The 27,072-nt window shown below is 39.4% G+C and overlaps 1 protein-coding gene across 11 annotated transcripts in view; it reads right to left on the reverse strand.

The window, feature by feature from the left end:
• LOC105484439 (solute carrier family 9 member C2 (putative)) overlaps positions 1 to 18,722 on the reverse strand; it is a 101,861-nt gene extending 83,139 nt beyond the window's left edge. For 2 of the 11 annotated variants that reach the window (XM_011746013.3, XM_071075732.1), the window contains exons 1-5: positions 17,373 to 17,615; positions 16,154 to 16,359; positions 14,095 to 14,195; positions 11,847 to 11,975; positions 4,972 to 5,137 (exon numbers count right to left, since the gene is read on the reverse strand). In XM_011746013.3, the coding sequence (XP_011744315.1) occupies positions 4,972 to 5,137; positions 11,847 to 11,975; positions 14,095 to 14,195; positions 16,154 to 16,280 (523 nt within the window). In that variant the 5' untranslated portion in view covers positions 16,281 to 16,359; positions 17,373 to 17,615. Of the gene's footprint in view, positions 1 to 4,971; positions 5,138 to 11,846; positions 11,976 to 14,094; positions 14,196 to 15,540; positions 15,720 to 16,153; positions 16,360 to 16,605; positions 16,746 to 17,372; positions 17,616 to 18,270 lie in introns of those variants that run through there. The other 9 variants (XM_011746014.3, XM_011746016.3, XM_011746015.3 and 6 more) reach the window with 9 other exon arrangements.
• Positions 18,723 to 27,072: the final 8,350 nt, after the last annotated feature.

The following is a 27,072-nucleotide window of genomic DNA, read 5'->3' on the forward strand; positions in this document are numbered from 1 at the left end:
GCTTCAAAGAGAATCAAATACCTAGGAATCCAACTTACAAGGGATGTAAAGGACCTCTTCAAGGAGAACTACAAACCACTGCTCAGTGAAATAAAAGAGGACACAAACAAACGGAAGAACATACCATGCTCATGGATAGGAAGAATCAATATCGTGAAAATGGCCATACTGCCCAAGGTAATTTATAGATTCAATGCCATCCCCATCAAGCTACCAATGAGTTTCTTCACAGAATTGGAAAAAACTGCTTTAACGTTCATATGGAACCAAAAAAGAGCCCGCATCTCCAAGACAATCCAAAGTCAAAAGAACAAAGCTGGAGGCATCACGCTACCTGACTTCAAACTATACTACAAGGCTACAGTAACCAAAACAGCATGGTACTGGTACCAAAACAGAGATATAGACCAATGGAACAGAACAGAGTCCTCAGAAATAATACCACACATCTACAGCCATTTGATCTTTGACAAACCTGAGAGAAACAAGAAATGGGGAAAGGATTCCCTATTTAATAAATGGTGCTGGGAAAATTGGCTAGCCATAAGTAGAAAGCTGAAACTGGATCCTTTCCTTACTCCTTATACGAAAATTAATTCAAGATGGATTAGAGACTTAAATGTTAGACCTAATACCATAAAAATCCTAGAGGAAAACCTAGGTAGTACCATTCAGGACATAGGCATGGGCAAAGACTTCATGTCTAAAACACCAAAAGCAACGGCAGCAAAAGCCAAAATTGACAAATGGGATCTCATTAAACTAAGGAGCTTCTGCACAGCAAAAGAAACTACCATCAGAGTGAACAGGCAACCTACAGAATGGGAGAAAATTTTTGCAATCTACTCATCTGACAAAGGGCTAATATCCAGAACCTACAAAGAACTCAAACAAATTTACAAGAAAAAAACAAACAACCCCATCAAAAAGTGGGCAAAGGATATGAACAGACATCTCTCAAAAGAAGACATTCATACAGCCAACAGACACATGAAAAAATGCTCATCATCACTGGCCATCAGAGAAATGCAAATCAAAACCACAATGAGATACCATCTCATACCAGTTAGAATGGCAATCATTAAAAAGTCAGGAAACAACAGGTGCTGGAGAGGATGTGGAGAAATAGGAACACTTTTACACTGTTGGTGGGATTGTAAACTAGTTCAACCATTATGGAAAACAGTATGGCGATTCCTCAAGGATCTAGAACTAGATGTACCATATGACCCAGCCATCCCATTACTGGGTATATACCCAAAGGATTATAAATTATGCTGCTATAAAGACACATGCACACGTATGTTTATTGCAGCACTATTCACAATAGCAAAGACTTGGAATCAACCCAAATGTCCATCAGTGACAGATTGGATTAAGAAAATGTGGCACATATACACCATGGAATACTATGCAGCCATAAAAAAGGATGAGTTTGAGTCCTTTGTAGCGACTTGGATGCAGCTGAAATCCATCATTCTTAGCAAACTATCACAAGAACAGAAAACCAAACACCGCATGTTCTCACTCATAGGTGGGAACTGAACAATGAGATCACTCGGACTCAGGAAGGGGAACATCACACACCGGGGCCTATCATGGGGAGGGGGGAGGGGGGAAGGATTGCATTGGGAGTTATACCTGATGTAAATGACGAGTTGATGGGTGCAGCACAGCAACATGGCACAAGTATACATATGTAACAAACCTGCACGTTGTGCACATGTACCCTACAACTTAAAGTATAATAATAATAAATAAATTTAAAAGAAAAAAAAAAAAAAAGGAAACTTTTTCTCCAGGATTTCTTCAAATTTTTTGTTCCTCCCTCTCTTTTCTTTTAGGGACTCATACATTAGGTCATTTGAAGTTGTCCACAGCACAATGATGCTCACTTCATGTTTTCTGGTCTTTTTCTCTCTGTGTTTCATTTTAGATAGTTTCTATTGCTACATCTTCAAGTTCTCTCATCTTTTCTTCTGCGGTGTCTAATCTGTTGTCATTAACAGTCACAATCATCTCATTTTACTACTTGTTACTACCTTTGACTATGACAGAAGGCATAAAAATACTGGTTAAACAGGTTGAGAGACTACTAGCACATTTGATTTATCTGGTGAAGAAATCCTTTAATTCTTCTCTCACATTTGGTGAACTAATCAGAACAAGTAAGGTATAAGGCTTGGTGTATAAAGTTTTGGATTTGATTTATATTTTTAATAGTAAGACACAACAAGAATTACTCTCCACCTTCTCTTTTGGCTTAATGTGGACCTAATTTATATTGATTCATTGTAAAATTTGGAAAAGAAAAGAATAAAACAAATCTTCTATAATTCTATGATGACCCAGATATAACCATTTTAATGTTGAAGTCCTTTTCTAAGCATATGGTTCTTTTTACTCAACTGAGATCATACTAACACTCTGTATTTTATTTCTTTACAAGATCCTCTTCCAGATTTGCTTTAAAATAAGAGTTAAGCCCTTACACTCTTTTAAAACAGGTAATGGATAGACAATTTCCTTTTAACTTACATATGAACGTCTACTACATTTTTGACTGGGCCAGTCCACCTTAGATTTAGGTTGCACAGGTTTACAGTGCAGACAGGCACCTCATCAAAAGAAACACCAGTAACATTATAGAAATTGTAGTTCTGTATATTATGATAATTTTAGGCATTTGGCAAAAAATAGTTTTTCCTTTAAAAAATTAATGTATTATAACTATTAAATAGAAGAAAACTGTTTTGAAGGAAGAACCATTTATCTAATTCACACACAGAGACAATATGATGCTCCAGCCAACACCCAAAACAAGTGAGAGTGACTTTCCCCATAAAATTAAGTCAAATTTGTCTTATCAAGAGACAATGCTACTGGATCCAGAATCCATCTAACCTCCTGAGTGTTGCTGACATAAAAAAATATATAAATTAAGAGCCAATCCAATACCTTCACTAGTTTTGTCTTAAAGAAATAGAAGACTTTCAGCCGGGTGCAGTGGCTCATGCCTGTAATCCCAGCACTTTGGGAGGCCGAGGTGGGTGGATCATCTGAGGTCAGGAGTTCGAGATCAGCCTAGCCAACATGGCAAAACCCCATCTCTACTAAAAAATACAAAAATTAGCCAGGAGTAGTGGCACATGGCTGTAATCCCAGCTACTCAGGAGGCTGAGGCAGGAGAATCACTTAAACCCAGGTGGCAGAGGTTGCCATGAGCCAAGATCGCGCCATTGCACTTCAGCCTGGGGTATAGAGGTAAACTCCATCTCAAAAAAAAAAAAAAGAAAAGAAAAGAAGACTTTCTACTGTACTCCTTTTTTTGAAAAAAAATTGAATGTTGAAACTGCAATAAATAACATTTATAGTTTATTATAACCATTTACAGTCAAGAGAGTGCAGAAAGGACAGCAGGAAGAAAAATGAGGTAATGAAACACGAGGTAAATACAAATGGTTGAAAGAATAAGACAGGTAAGGAAAGACAGAAAGAAACTGTACTTACAGGAGCAAAGGGAAAAAAGAGAACAGGATCAGAGTCTTTGAGAAACATATCTACCTTGTAACAATTTAGAACAGAACCTCCAAAAGTGCCTAAAACCCTATGTTTTCCCAGCTAGGAGTATGAAAATAAGAATATCACATGCTGGAAAGGTTGGAGGTTTCTCACTCCAGTCATAAGGTAGTATATTTCCACTAAATACAACCGATATTTTAAAATTTGTTAGGAAAATATTTCTGAGTCAAAAAACAGAAACCATAGCATATAGCCATTCATGTTGGTACTTCTGTGTTAATAAAACCTGATTTTTTGGCCCAGTAATCCCATTACTGGGTATATACCCAAAGGAATATAAATCATTCTACTATAAAGACACATACACACGCATGTTTATTATAGCACTATTTACAATAGCAAAGACATGGAACCAACCCAAATGCCCATCCATGATAGACTGGATAAAGAAAATGTTGTACATATACACCATGGAATACTATGTAGGCATAAAAAGGAATGAGATCATGTCCTTTGCAGGGACATGACTGAAGCTGGAAGCCATCATCCTCAGCAAACTAACACAGGAACAGAAAACCACACACCACATGTTCTCACTCATAAGCAGGAGTTGAACAATGAGAATATACGGACACAGGGAGGGGAACAACACACCCCGGGGCCTGTTGCGGGGTGGAGGTGAGGGGAGCGAGCTTAGAGTACAGGTCAATAGGTGCAGCAAACCACCATGGCACACATATACCTGTGTAACAAATCTGCACATTCTGCACATGTATCCCATTTTTGTTGTTGTTGTTGTTTATAGAAGAAACAAAGAAAAAAAAAAACCTGACAATAGGGGGATATTTCAGAGTGAAATCATCTTCCACCTTACCAAATAATATGGGAAATAGTGCAGGACTTCAAGTCCTCTTGGGAATAAGCTTTTATTGAGTAATATATTTGAGTGCCAGACTATATCTTTACCGCTTTTCTTGAAGATAAACTATAACCCCCTCCACCACCTGCCAAACCTTAGCTACTCCAAATGGAGGCAGTTCTAACAAGAGGTAGCAAGGCCTTGGAATAGTCTCGTTAGGGATCTTTAATGTTTCTTCTTATTGGTAAACAAACTCACCAACTTAGAATATCTACCTTGTGGCTGAGAATTCACTGGAACAGAATAAGAATGCCAATTTTTATCACCTTCTAGAAGGTTACATTTTCTTTGAAAAAAACTGAAAAAGTTCCTTGGAGATTATAATTGGCGCTATTTATCTCATCTCCTTGGTGGTTGTCTTATTTGCACTGTCTCCTTCAACTCAGTCAGTGCTCTACCTCTCAAAGTGAAAAAAAAAGCACGGATTCTTATTCTTCCGGGTGCACAATTCATGCAAGAAAAATGTAATCAAAAGAAAATAATGTAACCTTATATTTTCAAGATAAGAGAGAGAAATAAATGTGACATACCAATAGTTTTTAGTGAATTCACAGAACGAAGAGGATCTGTAATGCCAAGGGTGATGCTAAAGAGTAGGCAAGATTGCAAATCCCATGAAGCTTTATTGAATTTTATAACCACATATCCAAGTATGATGCTTGCTGTAGAAAAGCTAATTAATCCAGTTAACAAGACCTGTGAACCAATTCATAACACAGTATTAGACTTAACATCTAAAGATGGCATGATGGCATTTACTTATATCCTAAGAGTCAGATCTTGGTTGTAAATGTTATACGATTACCCTGGAAGATAACTTTAAAAGGTATTCTAGTTTAACCACCTGCCACAAAGAAACCGCCCCTTTCAAATAAGCAAGATTCTACCTTATTATTAAAAAGACTGACTCAACTATCTTTCTTGTTGTTATTCTAGTTCAATAGTTCTCAATATTGAAAGGTTCTTAAAACAGAATTCAAATTTCTCCTGCTTCTATATAAAACATATCCTGATTAGTTTGGAAAGTAAATTGTTACTGACATATTGTATCTAGTACATGACACAAATTTATATACCAAGACTCTAAAATATTCACAGAAAATCTCCCCCTTTACCTTTTATTAATTGTAAAACAAGTAGTTCTGCAATAGAGAAAGGGGAGGCCATGAAATGCTTGAGATTAAGTGATTTACAGAGTTTTGTAATTTCTATGCACACATTGTTTATGCCCAAGTATAAGAAAGTATTCACTTTTCAAAATTATCCTCAGGAAAAAAATAGTTGTGTTATCAATCCTTTTCTTATTTTCCATCTCTGTCTTTTGTTTTACTTTCTGTGAGGTTTCCACAATTTGCCCATTAGGTCCTTTTATTTCTTTATCTATCGTAATGTCATATGGTTTTTCTTCTCAAATCTCTTAAGAACATGAATTACATTAAGGAATTTTTTAAATGTTAAATTAACTTGTTCTGGAATAAACACAACTTGATCATGTTTTTATTATTTATATGTTACTGGATATATTTGTGCCAAAATTTTGTGTAGAATTGCTCTATGTTTGTGGGTGACATTGACTTATGATTTTTTCTTTCTCTTAATATTTCTGTATAGTTTTGGCGTTAAGGTTAAACAAGCCTTATAAAATAAGTAAGGGAGGAGGCCAGGTGCTGTGGCTCATGCCCATAATCCCAGCACTTTAGGAGGCAAGGCAAGAGGATCTCCTGAGTTCAGTAGTTAAAGACCAGCCTGGGAAACATAGTGGGACCCCCACCTCTAAAAAAAAGGATTAAAAATTAGCTGAGCATGGTGGTGCATAACTGTAGTACCAGCTACTCAGGAAACTGAGGTGGGAGGATTGCTTAAGCACAGGAGTTTGAAGTTGCAATGAACCATGATATTACCACTGCACTCCAACCTGGGCAACAGAGCAAGACTCTGTCTCTAAAAATAAAACAAAGTAAGTGTGGGAGGATTTCCCCTTTTACTCTTGTCTTTAAGACATAAGATTGGTGTTATCTTTCATACTGGTTCACATAACTTACATTTAAAATAGTTTAGGTATCATTTTTTTTGGAACATTTTTATTTGCCAATTCAATTTTTAATGATTATGGGACTATTTGGGTCTTTTTAAATTCTAGAATAGACCAGCCACGGTGGCTCATGCTTGTAATCCTAACATTTTGGAAGGTTGAGGCAGGAGGATTGCTTGAGGCCAGAAGTCTAGAAAGCAGCCTGGACAACAGAGCGAGACCTTGCCTTTACTAAAAATAAGAAAAAATTAGCCAGGCATGGTGGCATGTGCCTGTAGTCCCAGCTATTCCAGAAGCTGAGACGGGAGGATCACTTGAGCCCAGGAGGTTGAGGTTGCAGTGAGGGGTAATCATGCCACTGTGCTCCATCGTGGGTAACAGAGCTAGACTCTGTCTCAAAAAAAAAAAAATAGATACATAAATAAATAAAAAGAAATTCTAGTGTAAGTTTTGGCAAATTACATATTTTTAGGAATTTCCCATTTTGTCCAAGTTTTTAAATATTTTTGCTGAATCATAAAGAAAATAAGGCATCAAAACTAGAGGGATGCAGTTAAAGCAGTGTTTAAAGGGAAACTTATAACATTAAATGCATATATTGGAAAAGAATAAAGGTTAAAAATGTTTATGATTCAATTAAGCCTAGCAGTAGGTTAGATATTGTTAAAGTAGTAAATGAGAAACTAAATTTGAGGAAATTACATACAATAGAGTTCCAAGAGATAAAAGACAGAGAATTAAAAATCATGGAGAATATGATGGAAAATCTACAACTAATGGGAATTTAAGAATGAAATAACAAGCCTGGCGCAGTGGCTCACTCCTATAATCCCAGTACTCTGGGGGACCCAGGCAAGCGGATCATCTGAGGTCGGGAGTTCAAGACCAGCCTGGCCAACGTGGTGAAACCCCATCTCTACTAAAAGTGCAAAAATTAGACAGGTACGGTGGCGGATGCCTGTAATCCCAGCTGCTCAGGAGGCTGAGGCAGGAGAATCACTTGAACCCAGGAAGCGGAGGTCACAGTGAGCCAAGACTGTGCCATGGAACTCCAGCCTGGGCAACAGAGTAAGACTCCATCTCAAAAAAATAAAAATAAAAATAACAGAGTATAGAAAATATTTAAAAGATAATAGCCGAAATGTGGCTAGAATTGATGAAATATATTAATTCTCAGATTTAGTAACCATAAGAAGTCTTAATATGTATAAATAAAAAGATACTAACACCCAGAAACATCACAGTGAAACTAAAATAGTCCCCCTTTATCTGCAAGGGATATGTTCCAAGATCCCAGTGGATGCCTAAAACCACGGATAGTACCCAACCCTATATATACTATAGTTTTTTTAAATGCATACATATCTATGATAATGTTTAATTTATAAATTAGGCACAGTAAAAGATTAACAATAAGTAATAATAAAATAGAACAAGTATAACCACATGACAGCGTCACTACTCTTGCACTTTGGAGCTATTATAAAGTAAAATAAGGGTTATATGAACACAAGCACTGTGATACTGTATGTTCTATCTGATAACTGAGATGGCTACTAAGTGACTAACGGGCAGGAGATAATGTATACACAGTGGATATGCTGGCCACAAAGACCACTAAATTTAAAAAGATGACTACTCACAGACCTTTAATGGAAAGGACACAAAATCACAGCTAGATAGGAGTAAGTTCTAGTGTTCTAAAACACTGCAGGATGACTATAGTTAACAGCAATATATTATATAGTTTCACACAGCTAGAAGGAAGACATTGAATGTTCCCTACATGAAGAAATAATAAATGTTTCAGATGATGAATATGCTAATTACCCTGATCTGATCAGTTATACACTATATATATTGAAAGATCACTATGTATTCCATAACTATGTACAATTATTAGTCAATTTAAAAATACAATTTTTAAAAAGCTGCTAGAGCAAAACTTCAGGAAAAAGGAAGCTGAATCCAGAAAGATGGAGTTGGATGCAAGAAGGAGCAGTGAGCAAAGAAATTGAAATTGGTAAGCATTTAGATGAGTGTAGAGAAGCACTGGTACCTAAAACATTACAGTCGCAATAATAATGACAATGACTAATTTCAGGGATGGTAGTATTATGTCAATAATGTAATAAAATATAAGATGAGAAAGGATAATTAAAACATTCTGAAGTTCCTGCATTATTTGGAGGAAGGTAGAGACATTTAGCTTTAGACTTGTTAAGTCAAATATAATTATTAAAATTTAAGATTTTTTAAATGTACGAAACCAGTAAGAGAATTGTATTTAGGAATATAGCAATTTTGACTGCATTTAACAGAAAAGAGTGCTTATAGTGTCAATAAATGGAGATTTTGGTCGTTTTGTTTTTTGTTTTTGTTTTTGAGATGGGGTCTCGCTCTGTTGCCCAGGCTAGAGTGCAATGGCGCAATCTCGGCTCACTGCAACTTCTGTCTCTCCCGTTCAAGTGATTCTGCTGCCTCAGCCTCCCGAGTAGCTGGGATTACAGGTACATGCCACTAGGCCCGGCTAATTTTTTGTATTTTTAGTAAAAGCAGGGTTTCTACTAAACCTGACCTCGTGATCTCCCTGCCTTGGCCTCCAAAGTGCTGGGATTACAGGCGTGAGCCACCGCGCCTCAAGTAACCCTAAATCCAGAATAAACAGCCTTATGTTAGTATGTTGGCTCCCAGTGCTCTTAAGGACCCAGGCTCTTTTTTCTCTTTATGTTCAATCATATATAGTGCCTGTTCTCATGTTCACTACTTCACAATCTCAAGATGAATACTCATTCTAGACCACTGGGAAGGCTCCAGGCAGAAAGAGAGGTAAAGCAAAGAGCAAAAAGCACATGCCAGCTGATTTAACCCCCTTATTAAGGGCTTTCTAGAAGCCCATTCAGCAAACTTTTGTACATTTTTCATTGGCCAAACTATCTTCTTAGGGTACCAAAGTTGTTAGGGATGCTTGGAAATATGACATTTTACACTAGACCTATTGCCATACCAAACGAAAAATTTTAAGTTTCTGTTGGTGAGAAAGAGAGGGAGACTGCATATTGGATAAGCAACCAGAAATGCCTGCCACCAAAAAATAGAACATGAAACTTTTAAATTAGTAGAAGGAACAAAAGGGATAAAGGAAACTGAATTAATTCAATTAATTGAGAAAAGGAAGAATGAGACAAAGCATGGCAAATAAAAGGATAAAATAATATATGAGAAAAAGTTCAAATATATTTCTTTTAAAAACTTTATTTTCAATTTATAAACAGTAAAATCTACTCTTCGGGTGTACAGTAATATGGGTTTTGATAAATGCATACAGTTATGTAATCACACCAAAACTAAGAAACAAGACAGATACATCACTCCCAAAAATTTCCTCATGCTACATCTTTGTGGTCAATTCTTTTCCCCAACACCATTCCCTAGCAACCGATGATGTTCTCTAGACCTATAGTTTTGCCATTTTTAGAAGGTCTATGAATGTAATTATATAATTTGTATGTACCCCTTGGAGGCTGGCTTATTTCTCTTAGCACAATGCATTTTAAATTCTTCCTTGTTGTGCCTATCGATACTCCATTCCTTTTTTATTGCTGAGTAATATTTCATTGTAAGATGTTCCACAGTTTATCCATTCACCAGCTGAAGAACGTTTGAGTTGTTTCCAGACATTTGAGGTTATAAATAAAGCTACTATACAGATTCATGTAGAGGTTTTATAAACATAAGTTTTCATTTCTCTTGGGTAAATACATAGGAGTGAGATTGGTGAGTCATGTGGCAAGTATATATTTAACTTTATAAGAAACTCCCAAACTGTTTCCCAAAGTGGTTGTACCATTTTGCCTTCTCTCTAACAATGTATGTAAGTTTCATTGTCTTCATATCTTCACCAACACTTGGCATTAACAGGTTTGTTGTTGCTATTCCAATAGGTACATAGTGGTATCTCATTGTGATTTTAGTGTGTATTTCTCTAGTGACTTATCATGTTGAGCATCTTTCCAAGTGCTTTTATTCCATCCATATATCTTCCTTGGTGTCTCAAATCTGTTCAAATCTTTTCTCTTCTAAATCTATTTTTAATTACAATAAATACTAATGGACTAAACTAGTTTTTAAAAAGAAGCACAAATTATCAACCTGTATAAAATAAAAAAAATCCAACTGTATACTCTTAAAAAGATACCAAAATATTGAAAACAAAAGGATGGAAAAATTGTAGCAGGCAAATACCAAAATAAAGCTGATGTAACTGTAGTAATACCAAATAAAATTGTTTTAAGCCAAAAAGCATTATTTGGGATAAAAGGGAAACTAAATAATAAGAAAAAAATTAACTGGGAAATATAGCAATATTTGTAGACAGTTAATAACAACCTCTATTTGTATAAAGTAAAAACTGACATAATTGCAAGGAGAAATTGATAAATCCACAGTGATAGGGGAAACTTATTAAATTGAACTGAAAAACACTATTGGGAAAAACATAGAAGATTGAACTTCATAATTAATAAAACAATCTACTGAACAAATTTAGACCCCTACACTAAATAGAGAATAGACATTTTTACAGCGCAACATTTTAAAAAATCATGTACAAGCCTACAAAGCAAGTTTTCACAAATCAAAGAATTGACATATAAAACACATTCTCTGATTATGGTGTGATAAGAGAAATAATAATAAAACATCATATTTGGGAAATTCAAAACAATTTTTACATAATTAATGGATCAAAAAGTATAAGAAAATGTAGAACTGGATGATGATGAGTACACCAAAAACCAAAACATGTGGGATACCACTAAAAAGAAAATTTAAAACCTTAAATGCACACAGAAAACAAAAAAAGCTAAAAATGAATCAAATATTAATTTAAGATGTTAGAAAGAACAGAATAAAACCAAAATAAAGTGTTCTCTGAAAAAAGAAATAAAACAGTACAACAGGTATGATTAAGAAAAAAAGAGAGAAGGCACAAGTAACAATCTTTGCAGGGAAAATGGGCAAATCTACAGAAACAGTTGAGATTAAGTCAGACGTGGGACTAGAATCCAGATTCTGACATTTATTATCCTTATCTGTGACCTCTAAGCTTCAGTTTGCTCATATGCAAAATGAAAATGATGTTTACTCTGATATTTACACTGAGAATGCCTAGTCACAATGGTCACTCAGCAAATACTAATTCCTTTCCTCTCCCTTCAACTCTTTTTAGTTAGTAGTTCTGTAGAATGAAGAGGGCAAAACAAATAAAATATGAGATTTTGTGAATTATTAATCATCTATATAGGCAGCCATATTCTCTATCAACATGCATAAGCAAGAATTGATCATACTTTGTTTTAAATGTGATCTTACCTGCCAAAACATATTCTTGAGTATATAAAAGTCTACATCCAAAGCAACCATAAATATAATTAAAGGTGAAAAGTAAGAATAAAGTGAAAAACTTGATGTTTTTAGAAGAGGGTAGACAATTTGGTGCACCTAAAGTAACAAAGACAAACAAGAAATTAGTGTGCTACCATTTCCAAGTATTAGAAATTAGGTTGATGCTATGTCAATCAATATAAATTTCAGAATCTTTCAGTATACAGCTAATGAGAGAGTATCTACAAGGGCAGTCTTAAGGGTCTTGTGGTAGATTGCTTGATCTAGCCATCCAGATAAGTTATCTATATAGACCTCTATTCACCAGAGAATTGAGTGGTTTTCGGCTACACAAACACTGCTTGTGGTGTGCAATCAGTATTTTCAAAAGTGGTATCCCTACTGTTGGTGATATCAGAAAATATTTTTGGTGATTCACAGGTAAGCATTTTTTAATTTGACTGTTAGATGTTTATTTCAATTCGCTTTAGGTGAGGGAAAGAATCTTAAACAGGTACTTGTTTCACAGACATTGGCTTAGGATTTTTAAATCTTTAAGTGAGTCAGTAGAGAAAAATAATTCATAGAAAATAGCAGATTGTATACATAAGACATAAATCATGAAGGTTGTACACAGATTAATGGAAAATACAACAACAACAATTGAAGTGCTATAAATGTTCCCTCCTAAAAAGTTTATTTTGGCCCAATCGACAGTTTAACTTTCATTACTTCACCTCCCTATCCCTCAGTTTGCTCATCTGTAAAATGGAAATAGAGCATCTGTTTTCAATGGGTTGCTGTTAGAGTGAATAAATTAACTCAAGGGTTAATAAACTAATAAATTAATAAATACAAAGCACTTAAAAGAGAGCCTGGCACTTATTAAACACCCTAAAGATGTCAGCTAGTAGTACTGGTGGTATTTCAGAAGATTGGGAAGAAGCGTTTACAATCCTAGATGGGTATAAGCATTATCTCCATTTTAAAAAAATAAAGGAATGAGTGGAGGCAAATTGTTATTGATCACACTGCTATGCAGTTGAAATCAGAAGTTAATACTAGGTTGATAGTGAATGAATGTTTTCTTGTATCTATGGTACATATTATATGAAGCATGTTTTACATTTAATCTGGCAGTGAGCTTGCCTCATGATGAACATAACTGCTACCTTTTATAAGCAGGTCCCCCCCGCCCTTTTTTTTTTTTTTTTTTTGAGACGGAGTCTCGCTCTGTCGCCCAGGCTGGAGTGCAGTGGTATGATCTCGGCTTACTGCAAGCTCAGACTCCCGGGTTCATGCAATTCTCCTACCTCAACCTATAAGCAGGCCTTGTATAAGGCAAGAGCAGGGAAGAAGCCAGTGTATGTGTGCAGGGTAAGGAAGCCAGAGCAAGGCTTCAGAAGCAGATGATGAACCCAAGAATGCAAACACATTATCCTTGCTTGCTTTTTTTTTTTTTTTTTTTTTTTTTTTTGAGATGGAGTCTCGCTCTGTCACCCAGGCTGGAGTACAGTGGCGCGATCTCAGCTCACTGCAAGCTCCACCTCCCGGGTTCACACCATTCTCCTGCCTCAGCCTCCAGAGCAGCTGGGACTACAGGCCCACTACCAAACCCAGCTAATTTTTTGCATTTTTTAGTAGAGACGGGGTTTCACTGTGTTAGCCGGGATGGTCTTTCCTTGCTTTCTTTCCTTGTTTTCTTTTTTCTTTCTTTTTTTTTTTTTTTTTTCTTTTGACAGTCTTGTTCTGTTGCCCAGGCTGGAGTGTAGTGGCGTGATGTCAGCTTACTGCAACCTCCGTCTCCTGGGTTCAAGAGGTTCCCATGCCTCAGCCTCCTAAGTCACCAGGATTACAGGCATGGGCCACCCCTCCTAGCTAATTTTTGTATTTTTAGTAGAGATGGGATTTTGTCATGTTGGTGAGGCTGGTCTCAAACTCCTGACCTTAAGTGATCTACCCACCTCAGCCTCCCAAAGTGCTGGGATAACAGGCGTGAGCCATCACCTGGGCACATTTTCCTCTTATTACTGCTCTTTTGAAGCTTCCCTAATTGATGTGTCCTCTACTGTGTGGTTTTTTTGTTTTTCAAATTTTTAAATACCAGATAGAACTTTTTGAGTAGCTGTTCCCATAAGAAAAAACATTCCATGCATTCAGGGATGAGATGGGAGTGGACTTTATTTTTGGCATTTTTTCCTTTAATTTAGTCTCTAATTTATTGTACATACAGTACCTCAACAGAACTGTAGGCCATCTGTCCTATCACGAATCCCGACAGAGAAAGAATCGTCAAAACAATGACTTCGGAATTCTTTAAACACATCTTCAAAAGCCCTAAAGAAATACATGTATGTGTTATTTAAACATGATAAGTTTCAAAGCAATTTAATTAATATTTCTTTTCTCTAGTTATTTAATTTTAAACTTCTGAGTGTCATATTCTTGTGGATGAATCACTGACATCTGTTACAAATGCTCTCTTAAGGATATGACACATGATGAGGCATCTCTCACAGATTTGCCTGCTTCCAATTTGCCTGCCCAGTGACACATCAGAATAACGTATGGGTTTCTTACTAATGGATCTGATGGTGAGAAATTACGGAAAGCCCAATTTTACATCTACATAGTACACCTTCTATTAATAATTCCTCATCCTAAGCTATAGCGACATATTTCTAAAATTTTCCCAAAAGCCAGAAACACATTTAACTGAGCTCTAACTATAGAGAAAACTGCCTTCATGACACTAGTAACAAAAGCCACTCATTATTCTCTATCTGCACTTTCTTGCATTGAAACCTCTACTCTATCTGAAGTTATTCATTTCATTGCCTCTAGAGACAATATATAAACTATAATACAATTAATTTATGCCTAGGGTAAGATTCATTGGCATCCCAGATTCTGCATTTCCTGACTTCCAGTTATAAGTTAAGCCACATCATTAAATATTAATTGAATACAGAAGGCCTCGACTTACTTTGCGATGGTGCAAAAGTGATACACATTTGGTAGAAACTGTACTTCGAGTACTCATACTATTCTTGTGTTTCATGTTTAGTACAACATTTACTAAATTACATGAGATAGTCAACACTTTTATTATAAAATAGGCTTTGCGTTAGATGATTTTCCCTAACTGTAGGCGAATGTAAGTGTTATGAAAGCTTTTAAGGTAGGCTAGGCTCAGTTATGATGTTCAGTAGGTTAGCTGTATTAATGCATTTCAACTTACAATATTTCAAATTTATGATGGGTTTATTAGGACACAACCTGATAATCAAGGAGCATCTGTATTTGTTATAGGTAAGACCAGATAAAGATATGTTTTTTACACTATTTCTGCAATGCTCTTTACTACTGGAGCATTTGTCTCTACAAAAGATATAGAGTTAGTCCATGGTCATCAGCACCTTGTGATATCAAAAGGGACCAAGGTCATTAGTGAGTATATTAAAGATTCCCAAAGAAAGCAATTTCACTCCTTGATACAATGGGTAAAATTGAAGGAGTTTATACACATTTGTTTATTTGTTTCTGTATAGGATTCCTAGTTCCAGAAAGGATTTTAAAGCAGCTATTTTTCCTTTTTCCTAATCCCTAGTGTTGAATTGTGGGCTAAACCATCTGTGTGTTGGATATGTAACTCGATCTGCATGAATATCATTCTCTATACCTGTTGAATTCTTAATAATTGTTTAAGAGGTCCTTATTCGTGAAGTCTTTCCTAATTTTCTTCTTGGCGTTGGGGTGGGTTACTTATCTTCCCTGAAGAGAGATCACACCAAAAGCCATAATAAAATGGACAAAATGAATGACATCAATTATGTAAGTCATGAATTGTATGCCTGGGCTCTATTTGTATGTTTGATCCCATTGTCCTCCCCTCGCCTCAGATATTTTGGTCAGGTTAGGTCTGGCCAAGCAGGCAGTGTACAGCTCTTCCTCCTTCTTGTGAGCAGAGAATCTTGACCACACCTTTATAGTTATACTTAACACATTGCATAGTAATTATGTGTTTGCCAATCTCCCCCATGAGAGGGCTCCTTGAAGTTAAGTTGTTCTTCTTACATGTCTACCTCACTACCATGCTCAGCAAATGTTACTGAATACAGGAATATAGAATAGACACTACTTATAATTAAATGAAGCGAGATTGACAGTATTCACTCATGTCTTGTCAGTTCACTGGGCCCCTTCTTTTGATGTTATGTAGTTGTGATGGCTTTCCACATTGACAGAAGGTTCACAGGGCAGAGGAAAGATGAGTTTCAAAAACAACCACCTACCTCCCAAAACAACAATGAAACATACAAGCGTTGTGAAATGTTCCTTTTCAATAAGGTAGTCAGCTGGCTGCCCGCAGAGTAAATCAGGTCTGTTACTTTTGTTTTGTGCCCAGATGTAAGAACTCATTTTTGCTGCTGCTTTTCCCCAGACCTAACTTGATGGAGTGGTTTGGTTATTACGGACACTTTCACTTCTGCACACTGACCTGTATAGCATGCAAAAAGAACATAAGACCTACCAAGACCCAGTTAATCCATACCCTTTCTACCTAAGATTGTGCCACACTCAGATCTGAACATGTCTCTTCTTGTCACAGGGCACACATTAATACCTCTTGCCCTACCTTTTGCTTCAAGAACATTTTATAGGAACACTAACAGCAATGTTAGTGTTTACTCCCTGTACTGTTACATGTATATGAGAGAGGGGGTGCATTGACTGGTGCACTTACCATTGTAATGATATAGTAATGTGCTTTCTTTCCCCATTGGACAGTGAGTTTCTCAAAGGCCAGGGCCCGAACTTTCCTTAAGGCTGTGCACGTAGTATGTAGCACGAGATAGGCTGTCCAAAAATATTTGATGGGCTGAACTATTTGAGGGGAAAGGAGCAAGGATAAATGTTATGCTCCCCCTTCTCTGTGGGTATAAATCATTCTCGAATTCCATTTTACCACTCCCACCCTAATATCTCTTTTTCCTCTCTCAGCACCCTTCAAATAAAAGATGGCAAATGGGAAACAAAGTCAAAGTTGAGTCACACCAGTTAAGGTCGGGAGTGAGGATAAGGGTGAATAACCTAAAAATAAAGGAAAAGACCAAGGTTGAGGTTTGATCATATGATGCCTTTGAGTGAATTAGAAAAAGTCCCCCTTCCTCAGAGCAATGAAGCCTGACAACAAGGCACATGGCTTGGCATGTGACTACCAGGCTGGATTTCAGTCCCAGTATCCCACCTCAGTTGGTGCTCTGTATAGGATGTAACCAATGCGAATCTATGCAGTGGTCCTGAGAAAGATTTGTACTGTTTTATTTTTCCTTGCAGCTAGCCTTAACCTAAAAATCCTAGAGGTTCCTCAAGTATCTCCAATAATATTTAAGGCTTATCTTTGGTCCTTTGTTTTGTACTTGTTTGGTCTACAGGTCACAATGATTCTGGTGTGAAGCAGAGGATGGGCCAGAAAGAGATTCAAAATGCTACATCTTCAAATCACTTCACCTGTCCCTCAAGTAGCCCTTCAGGTCCTTGGCATCTTCAACTCCCGCTATCCTCATGTGTAATGACCCTCAAATTAAGTTCTTCTACAAATTACCCAGATCAGAGATATGTTCCTTAAAGATTAAGCTGCTTCAAAGTTGAAATTGAGATGAAGGCTCTCAAAATCCCAAAATACAATGCACAGTTATGTTTCTGTTTGCTAGGGACAGTACTACCAACTGATATCACACCAAAATCCATTTCCATGCCTACTTCCCATTGGTTTCTTGCCAACCTGCTTTCATTCTGATTGGCTGCCTACAATATCCCCACCCCCAATCCAGAAGAAGCCAAGTGATCTAGTTCTGGGGAAGCTTTCATTTTTTAACCCTCAAGCTATGTAGGTACCCACAACTGTTTTAACTGATTTTTTTTTTCTTTTGCTGACATTGTAGAAGGAATTCATGAATTGTACAAGTATAATCAAAGACAACCAAAAATTTTTACTTTTCCCTTCAAAAACTAAGTGTAGTGTAGCTCCCCCATAGTCTAAGTTAGAGAAGACTACTAACAGCCTGTTTTTCCTTCTGTGCTCAGCTAGCCTTATCTGTACTTGCTAGTTTCACATTCCCTGGGGCTCAGCCAGTTCCTGCTTCACCTCCCTAGCACAACTGCAAAGTTACAAGGTTAATACAGAAACATGGTTTCTCAGGGATGTGGAACATGCAGTATAAATGTAAAAGACTGATCAACTGCCTTTGTTCTTGCTTCTGTGAGTACACTTTCTGCATCACGTAGCTCGTGGCCACTGACTGCTTAAAAGGTGGCTGCTTTCTTTGTCCGGGGCTCAAACTTCCCTGGATGCTACTCCTACTGAGCCAGGTGATCACCTTTTAATAAAGACCTTTCCTGAACTCACTCTGTTCAGTCTCTCCCATCTTTGATTGTCCTGCCACATTTCTGGCGGCCTGTCCGGGATTGGAGACGGCAGGTTTCTGTCTCCTCTGCTTGTGGGCTAGGGCCCCAGGACATGGGAGTTGTGGGACCCTTGGCACCACTGGGTAAGACTTAGCCCAGAAGGACAACGACTCTCCCATGTCTTGGAGCCTTCCCCTGACAGTGCAAATGGAACCAACTCGGGAGTTGCAGGACAGTCACAGGAGCAGCGCGCAGGCAGACTACTGAACTGCAGTAAGCTTGGGCCCTAGGAAAGTCCATCCCATAAGGACGGAAGGGAGCTTGATCACCTCCCAGGGAACAACCACTTATCCAACAGAGGAGCTGGGGGTGGTAGGAGTGGCTTGCCAATTTGGATGAACCTCATGTCCCCACTAACATGAACTGGAAGAACGGAGAAAATGGGCCGATAGAGCAGCAAGTGCAGCAAGGTAGGGCTTGCTGGCAGGGTGACAAGAGTGGCTTGCCACCCCAACTGGGAGTGTGTGGGTTTGTGTGCACCTACCTGGGACACAAGAGAGGCTCGTTTCATCCAATGAGGAGTCCTAGGTTAGGAGTGGTGTGTGTATGTGTGTGAATGTGGGAGCCTAACTAGGCTTACCTGGGACACGAGAGAGGCTCGTTTCATCTGATAAGGAGTCCTGGGGCAGGGGAGGTATGTGAAAGTGTGTAAAAGAGATGGTCTTGGGAGAGGCCAACACAGGGAGTGATGTGGGGAGGTGCAGATCTCTTAGTCCAGACTGTGTCCTCCGAGCTGAGTGTGGGACTAGCCAGACCTAGGTCACTGCGTAAGGCTGAGAGGATTAGCTTCATAGCTTCACAGCAGTAGTTGACTGTGACCTGGCTAAGCAGCATCCTAACCTCCAGTAATAGGACCTGGTCTGGTGAATCCAAGAGTGAAAGTGAGAGTGAAAGTGTGCCGTGAGGGAGGAAATGGGAGGAAAAGTGTCAAAGCCAACTCCATTAGAATATATGTTGAAGAACTTTAAGAAAGGTTTTTATGGTGATTATGGAATGAAGTTAACACCACAGAGGCTAAGAACCCTTTGTGAAATTGACTGGCCCTCCTTTAATGTAAGGTAGCCAGTCAAGGGAACCATAGATAAGGAAATAATTGGCTGAGTGTTTCAGGTTGTCACTGGGGTCAGACAACAGCCTGGGCACCCTGATCAGTTCCCAAACTTAGACTCCTGGCTGAGTGTGATTCAGACCTGTCCAAAATGGCTACAGTCCTGCTTTGAAGATTATTGTAAGACTGTAGTGGCTTGTACAAAACAAGGAACCATAGAAAAGACCCAAATCAGGCGCAAGGGCTGCTGAACTTGCTGAGATACCGAGAGGCTCTAATACAAGGAATAAAGGCTGGAGGGAAAAAGGCAATGAACATTGCAAAGGTTTCAGAGGTTCATCAGAAACCAGATGAAAGCACCAGTGAGTTCTATGAGAGGCTTTGTGAGGCTTACCGGCTCTACACACCTTTTGACCCAGAAGTGGCAGGGAATCAGTACATGGTTAATGTGGCATTTGTGAGTCAGGCACAAAATGACATTAAGCGAAATTGCAGAAGCTGGAGGGGTTTCAAGGTATGAACATTTCCCAGCTTATCCAGGTGGCAATCAAAATGTTTGTAAATCAAGATGAGGAAGCAAAGCGGGAGGCCAAGCGTAGAGCAAAGGAAAAGGCAGAGTTCTTGGCCACAGCCCTGGTTGAAAGAGAGACTGGATTTGCAAGAGGATGTGGACGTGGTCGTGGACGCAGTCACAGAAGAGGACAAGCTAGCCCAGGTCAGGAGACCAGGACAGGTCAGGAAGATTGGCCTAGACTAGAGAGAGATCAATGTGCAAGATACAAGCAAAGAGGGCTTTGGAAAGATGAATGTCCAGAGAAAGAAAAGGACAAGGACAACAACCAGGGACAGAATGACTGGACAGGGCCTCCTTCCACTGCCAGGCAAGGTGTAGTAGGATCCAACATGGATCTAACTGGGCTGGCAGGAGCCAATGGCTACCTTGAAGACTGAGACAGACCAGACTCCATCTCACTAGGCCTCAAGGAGCCTATGGTCTCAATGGTGGTAAGGGGCCAAAAAATAGACTTTATGGTAGCCACAGGTGCTGAACACTTGGTTGTGACTCAAACAATTGGGCTGTTATCAAAAGACTATGCTAATATTATCGGGGCCACAGGTCACAGAAAAGACATCTTTTTTCAAATCGAAAAGATGTATGATTGGAGACCAAGAGGTTCAGCACGTGTTTTTATACTTACCAAACTGCCCAGAGCCACTATTGGGAAAAGACTTATTACAAAAGCTGCAGGCTCAGATCTCCTTTACACCAAGTGGAGACATGACTTTAAGCCTAAGGCAAAGAAAGGCTATGGTATTAACACTCACGTTCCTGAAAACAGAGGAATGGAGACTTTATGAAAGCAGTTGCCAGGAGTGTGGAAAAAGATAGAGTGTGACTGAAGGAGAAAAACTATTCACAGACTTACTTCTTAAGTTACCAGGAGTCCAGGCAGAAGACAATCCCCCGGGGCTGGCAGTGAATCAAGCAGTTGTCATAGTAGAGCGACTACAAGGAACCTACCCAGTGTGGATCCGCCTATATCCCATTCCCATGGAGGCCAATTGAGGAATTGAAAAACACTTAAAAAGGTTCCTTGAGTTTGGAATAATAGAAAGATGTGTTTCCTCATGGAATACTCCCCTATTGCCGGTGTTAAAACCTTCTGGTGACTATCCACCTGTACAAGACTTAAGGGCAGTCAACAAGGTGGCAGCTATACTGCATGCTATTGTGCCTAACCCGTACACTATGCTTGGACAAATACCTGCTAGTGTTGCTTGGTGCACATGCTTAGACATAAAAGATGCATTTTTCTGCATTCATTTGGCCCCTGTAAGCCGAGATATCTTTGCCTTTGAGTGGGGCCCATCTCAGTATACCTGGACTAGACTTCCCCAAGGATTTAAAAACTCCCCAACTATCTTCGAAGAAGCACCTGCCTCAGACTTAAAGGCTTTCACGCCACCTAGGACCGATGTGTCTTGCTGCTGCAATACATAGATGATTTGTTGCTAGCTGCACCCACCAGAAAGGAATGTATCCAATGACAGAGAGTCTCCTTCAAGTGCTGTGGAAAGCTGGCTATAAAGTATCTAAGGAAAAGGCACAGATCTGTGGCCAAGGAGTCTAGTATCTTGGATTTTACATCTCCCAAGGGTGGTGTGCGCTTGGGCAAGAGCAAAAAGAGACTATAGCATTCCTCAGCCAGACACAAGGTGACTAGTGCAGAAATTCCTAGGGGCAGCTGGTTTCTGCCACATGTGGATCCCCAACTACTCACTCTTAGCAAAACCTTTTAATGAGGCAACGAAAGGTGGGAGAAAGGAGCCCCTCCTTTGAGAAAAGAAACAAGATATGGCTTTCAAGAAAATTAAGAAAGCCTTAATCCAGGCACCAGCACTAGGGCCGCCAGACATGGCAAAGCCCTTTTACCTGTATGTTCATGAAAGAAAAGGAATGGCTACAGGGGTCTTAGTGCAAATGCTAGGGTCGTGGTATCAGCCTGTAGCCTATTTGTCTGAGCAAGTAGACTTGGTGGCTATAGGATGGCCACCCTGTTTCAAGGTGCTGGCCACCACTGCCTTGTTAGCTGAGGACGCTAACAAACTCACATTTGGACAGAAGCTGATAATTTGGGTGCCCCACACAGTTGTCACCCTGATGGAACAGAGAGGACACTGTTGGCTCTCTAACCCGTGGATGCTAAGATACCAAGGCCTCCTATGTGAGAATCCATACATCACCTTAGAGACTGTGAATACCCTAAATCTGGCCACACTGTTACCAATAGAATATGCGGAGCATGGGAAGCCCCCGTTATATGCCCCAGGGTACCACTGCTGTATAGAAACAGTGGATGAGGTCTTTTCAAGCCAAAAAGACTTGAAAGACCAGCCTCTAAAGGACTCTGACATTGAATATTTTACTGATGGAAGCAGCTTCATATCTGAAGGTATCAGAAAGGCCAGATATGCTGTCGTCAGATTAAGCTCAGTGACCAAAGCCTGCCCTCTACTGGTCGGAACCTCAGCACAGAAGGCAGAACTAATAGCTCTCACAAGAGCACCATTTCTAGTGAAGGGAAAGTCAGTGAACATCTATACTGACTCAAGATTTGCTTTTGCCACCTTGCATGCTCATGGAGCCATTTACAAAGAAAGAGGACTGTTAACTACTGAAGGAAAGAAAACAAAAAACAAAAAAGAAATAGAGCAGCTCCTAGAGGCTGTATGGGCTCCAAAGGAAGTAGCAGTTATCCACTGTAAAGGACATCAAACAAGAGGAAGTGATAAGGCTATAGGAAACAGAAAAGCAGACAAGGAAGCAAAAAAACGGCTGCAATGACAGAAATAACAAAGAAAGAAGAGACTTATACTATGCCCTTACTAGAGCCTCCCCTTGCAGAGACTCCTAACTACTCATCCAACGAGAAGGCATGGTTTGCGCAGGAAAATGGGAGTTATCAAAAAGGAGGCTGGTGGAAGTTTTCAGACGGGAGGCTTCCATTCCAGAAGCCATTGCTCCCGATTTATAAAGCAGTTTTACCAAGGAACACACATGGGGAAAACGACTTTAGAAATTCTTGTAGGGCAGTATTTCTATGTGCCACGCCTAACTGCCATCACTCGAGCCATCTGCAAGCAGTGTGTTACTTGCGCCCAGAATAACCCAAGGCAAGGGCCTACTCGGCCCCCAGGAATTCAGGAAACAGGAGCAGTGCCATGTGAAAACCTACTTGTAGACTTTACTGAACTGCCTTGGGCTGGAGGTTATCAGTACATATTAGTGTTTGTCTGCACCTTTTCAGGATGGGTTGAGGCATTCCCCACCAGGACAGAAAAGGCATGAGAAGTAACCAGGATATTATTAAAAGACATTATTCCTAGATTTGGACTGCCTCTAACTTTAGGCTCAGACAATGGACCAGCTTTTGTGACAGAAGTAGTACAGCAACTAACTCAGACGTTAAAGATTAAATGGAAACTGCATACAGCCTATCTCCCACAAAGTTCTAAAAAAGTTAAAAGGATGAACCGGACACTGAAACAACTGTTGAAGAAGTTTTACCAAGAGATACATTTAAGGTGGGATCAGGTATTGCCCATGGTCCTTCTCCGAGTCACATATACCCCTACTAAATTAACCAGGTATTCACCCTATGAGTTAGTGTATGGCCAACCACCCCCACTTATATCTCAGGTAAAAGGAGATTTAAAGGAAATTGGAGAACTGATCCTAAGAAGACAAATGCAAGCATTAGGTGAGATAATGCAAGAAGTACAAGCATGGGTAAGAGAAAGAATACCTGTTAGCCTTACAGATGCAATACATCCCTTTCCACCCAGGGACTCTGTATGGGTTAAACACTGGAATCCTACCACCATCGGGCGCTTATGGGATGGTCCCCATATTGTGATCCTGTCTACCCCTACCGCTATTAAAGTTACAGGTATTACACCTTGGATCCATCACAGCCTACTGAAACCTGCAGTCTCAGTCCAAGACCAGTAGACGAGTCAGCAAGATCCAGATCATCCAACTCGAACTTGCAGAGAAATCAAGGCGCAGCAGGAAAAGATGACTACCCTGCTCCGACCACACCAGAGGCTGGTCAGCCAACGTACGGCTGAAGCTTGAGAAAATGTCAAGCCCTGATCTAGTCACGCAACCAGAAACTGACTAGTCTACGCACGGCCAAAGCCTGAGGAAGTTGGTGCCAGATAAGTAAATGTAGATTGAATTTGCAAGTGTAGTTATACTATTGCTTATACTGATTGTCTTGCTGTCATGCTTTTTGTAATTGTTATCAAACTTGTTGCCTAGGAGGATGCCCGTGCATAGTATAAACTTGATCACACTAATAACAATAATGTTAGCAGTCACAGGAGGAAACCAAGATAACTGCCATTATTGTATAATAGAAGCTTGGTCTGGTAGAAGTATAACTAAGACCCTGTTATATGAAACTTATTATAAATGTACAGGACAGGAACTCCCCTGGAGACATGTGTTTATAATCAAACCAGCTACTCAGTCTGTGACCCAGGAAATGGGCAACCTCAAGTGTGTTATGATCCAGGCCTTCCACCCTATGACTTCTGGTTTGAAATCCAAATAGGGAAACCTTTGTTACCCTCATAGGCCAATCCTAAAGACGCTGGAACTAGAAAACTCATAAGCAAAACACAGGTGTTCCCTTATTCACATAAAGGATCTGTTTCTATATATTTTGATGCCTGTCAGGCTGCACACCTCAGCATCCTAACCAATCTAGGATGAGTCTGCAAGAAGTTAAGACAAGAAAGAGTCAGCAGTAAAGCTGCTAAGATCATAATAGGAGATCCAGAAGAACAATGTCCTGATTGTAACATTCAACGGACCACACATGAGTTCAACCAACACCTATATACAGGGAGAATACCTCTGCTTGCCAGCCAAGAAGCAAAGATTGGTTGTACGACTAAAACATGCAACCCCCTTAATCTGACCATATTAAAGACAAACATAACTTTTTGGACTAAAGGACATCAAGGAGAGCTAAGCTTTGATCAAGAAGGAGCAAACCTAGGTGTTCCATTAGTCATTATTAAAAAGACTCAACGGGCTGGGCGCGGTGGCTCAAGCCTGTAATCCCAGCACTTTGGGAGGCCGAGACGGGCAGATCACGAGGTCAGGAGATCGAGACCATCCTGGCTAACACAGTGAAACCCCGTCTCTACTAAAAATACAAAAACTTAGCCGGGCGAGGTGGCAGGCGCCTGTAGTCCCAGCTACTCGGGAGGCTGAGGCAGGAGAATGGCGTGAACTCGGGAGGCGGAGCTTGCAGTGAGCTGAGATCCGGCCACTGCACTCCAGCCTGGGTGACAGAGCGAGACTCCGTCTCAAAAAAAAAAAAAAAAGACTCAACGAGCTAAAGTTCAAGTCAGTCCAATGTCACAGTCCAGATTTTTCAAATCCTTCAATAAATATTTTAACCCCAAGGAGCCAAAAGTTCAGATTCCACCAATGTCAGCCAAGAACCTATTCACTTAGCTAGCTGAAAGTATTGCTACTAATCTTGGAGTCACCTCTTGTTATATATATGGAGGTACCAGTGTAGGTGACCAATGGCCCTGGAAGGCTAGAGAACTAATGCCACAAGATAACTTTACCATACTGGATTTGTTAGAAAGTTCAATGCAAACCCAAGGGTCTGGCTATTAAAAACCCCCATCATTGGAAGATACTGCACAGCATGATGGGGAAAAGACTTTCAGACTCCAGTAGGAGACACAACCTATCTAGGTCAACAATATTTTAAAGAGTCTAAGAACAAGAAACAGTGGAGAAGCTTCATAGACAATTCCTCTGTACCAGATTTTAACCCTCTCTCTCTCAGTTTCCAGTGCTGAATCGGTCGTGGTATCAACTAGATGCTCCAAACGTTTGGAGAGCACCAGCAGGACTATACTGGATCTGTGGGACGAAAGCCTATCAACTATTGCCCAAGAAATGGACCAGAGCCTGTGTGTTAGAGACAATAAGACTATCCTTCTTCTTGCTCCCACCGAAACAAGGGGAAGATTTAAGTTACCCAGTCTATAATGAAGAAAAAAAAAAGGACCAGAAAAACATCTTTACACAGATAAGTACTGTAGAAAAGATAAACACAAACATAAAAAAGGACATTAAGATAGCTAGCTGGAAAGATAATGAATGGCCTCCTAAAAGAATTATCAAATAATATGGGCCAGCTACATAGGCCCAAGATGGATCATGGGTCTTCCACACCCCTATTTACATGTTAAACCAAATTATAAAATTGCAAGCAATACTAGAGATCATAGTCAATGAGACAGCTCGAGCCTTAGATCTGTTAGCCATACAGGCCACTCAAATGAGAGATGCTCTATACCAAAATAGACTAGCATTAGACTATCTCCTAGCCTCAGAAGGAGTAGTTTGTGGTAAGCTTAATTTAACCAACTCTTGCTTACAGATCAATAATAATAGAAGAGCTGTTATGGAAATTACTGCCAGAATGCAGAAGTTAACCCATGCCCCAGTCCAGACTTGGTCCGGGTGAAGCCCAAACTCACTTTTTGGATAATGGTTCTCATGGTTTGGAGGCTTTAAAATCTTGATAATAGGTTTTATAGCTATAATTGGAGGATGTCTAATATTGCCTTGTCTTTTACCTCTCCTCATCAGAAGCATCCAGTCTACTATTGAAACGATAGTGGACCAAACAACTACCATCAAAATGATAGCATTACAAAAATACCCACCAGTCCCCCAGGAAAAATATGTGCCTACACAAGAAAAAATAAACTATTGTGGTGCTCTTTATTAATCTACATTTGTGGTGAACACCAAAGGGGGGATGAAGAAAGAATTCATAAATTTTACAAGTATAATCAAAGACAACCAAAAATTTTTACTTTTTCCTTCAAAAGCTAAGTGTAGTGTAGCTCCCCCATAGTCTAAGAGTCTAAGTTAGAAAAGAATACTAACAGCCTGTTTTTCCTTCTGTGCTCAGCTAACCTTATATGTACTTGCTAGTTTCACATTCCATGAGGCTCAGCGAGTTCCTGCTTCACCTCTCTAGCGCAACTGCAAAGTTACAAAGTTAATACCAAAATATGGTTTCCCAGGAATGTGGAACATGCAGAAATGTGGAAATGTAAAAGACTGATCAACTGCTTTTGTTCTCA

Source organism: Macaca nemestrina, chromosome 1, assembly GCF_043159975.1.
Source record: "Macaca nemestrina isolate mMacNem1 chromosome 1, mMacNem.hap1, whole genome shotgun sequence".
Lineage (NCBI taxonomy): Eukaryota > Metazoa > Chordata > Mammalia > Primates > Cercopithecidae > Macaca > Macaca nemestrina.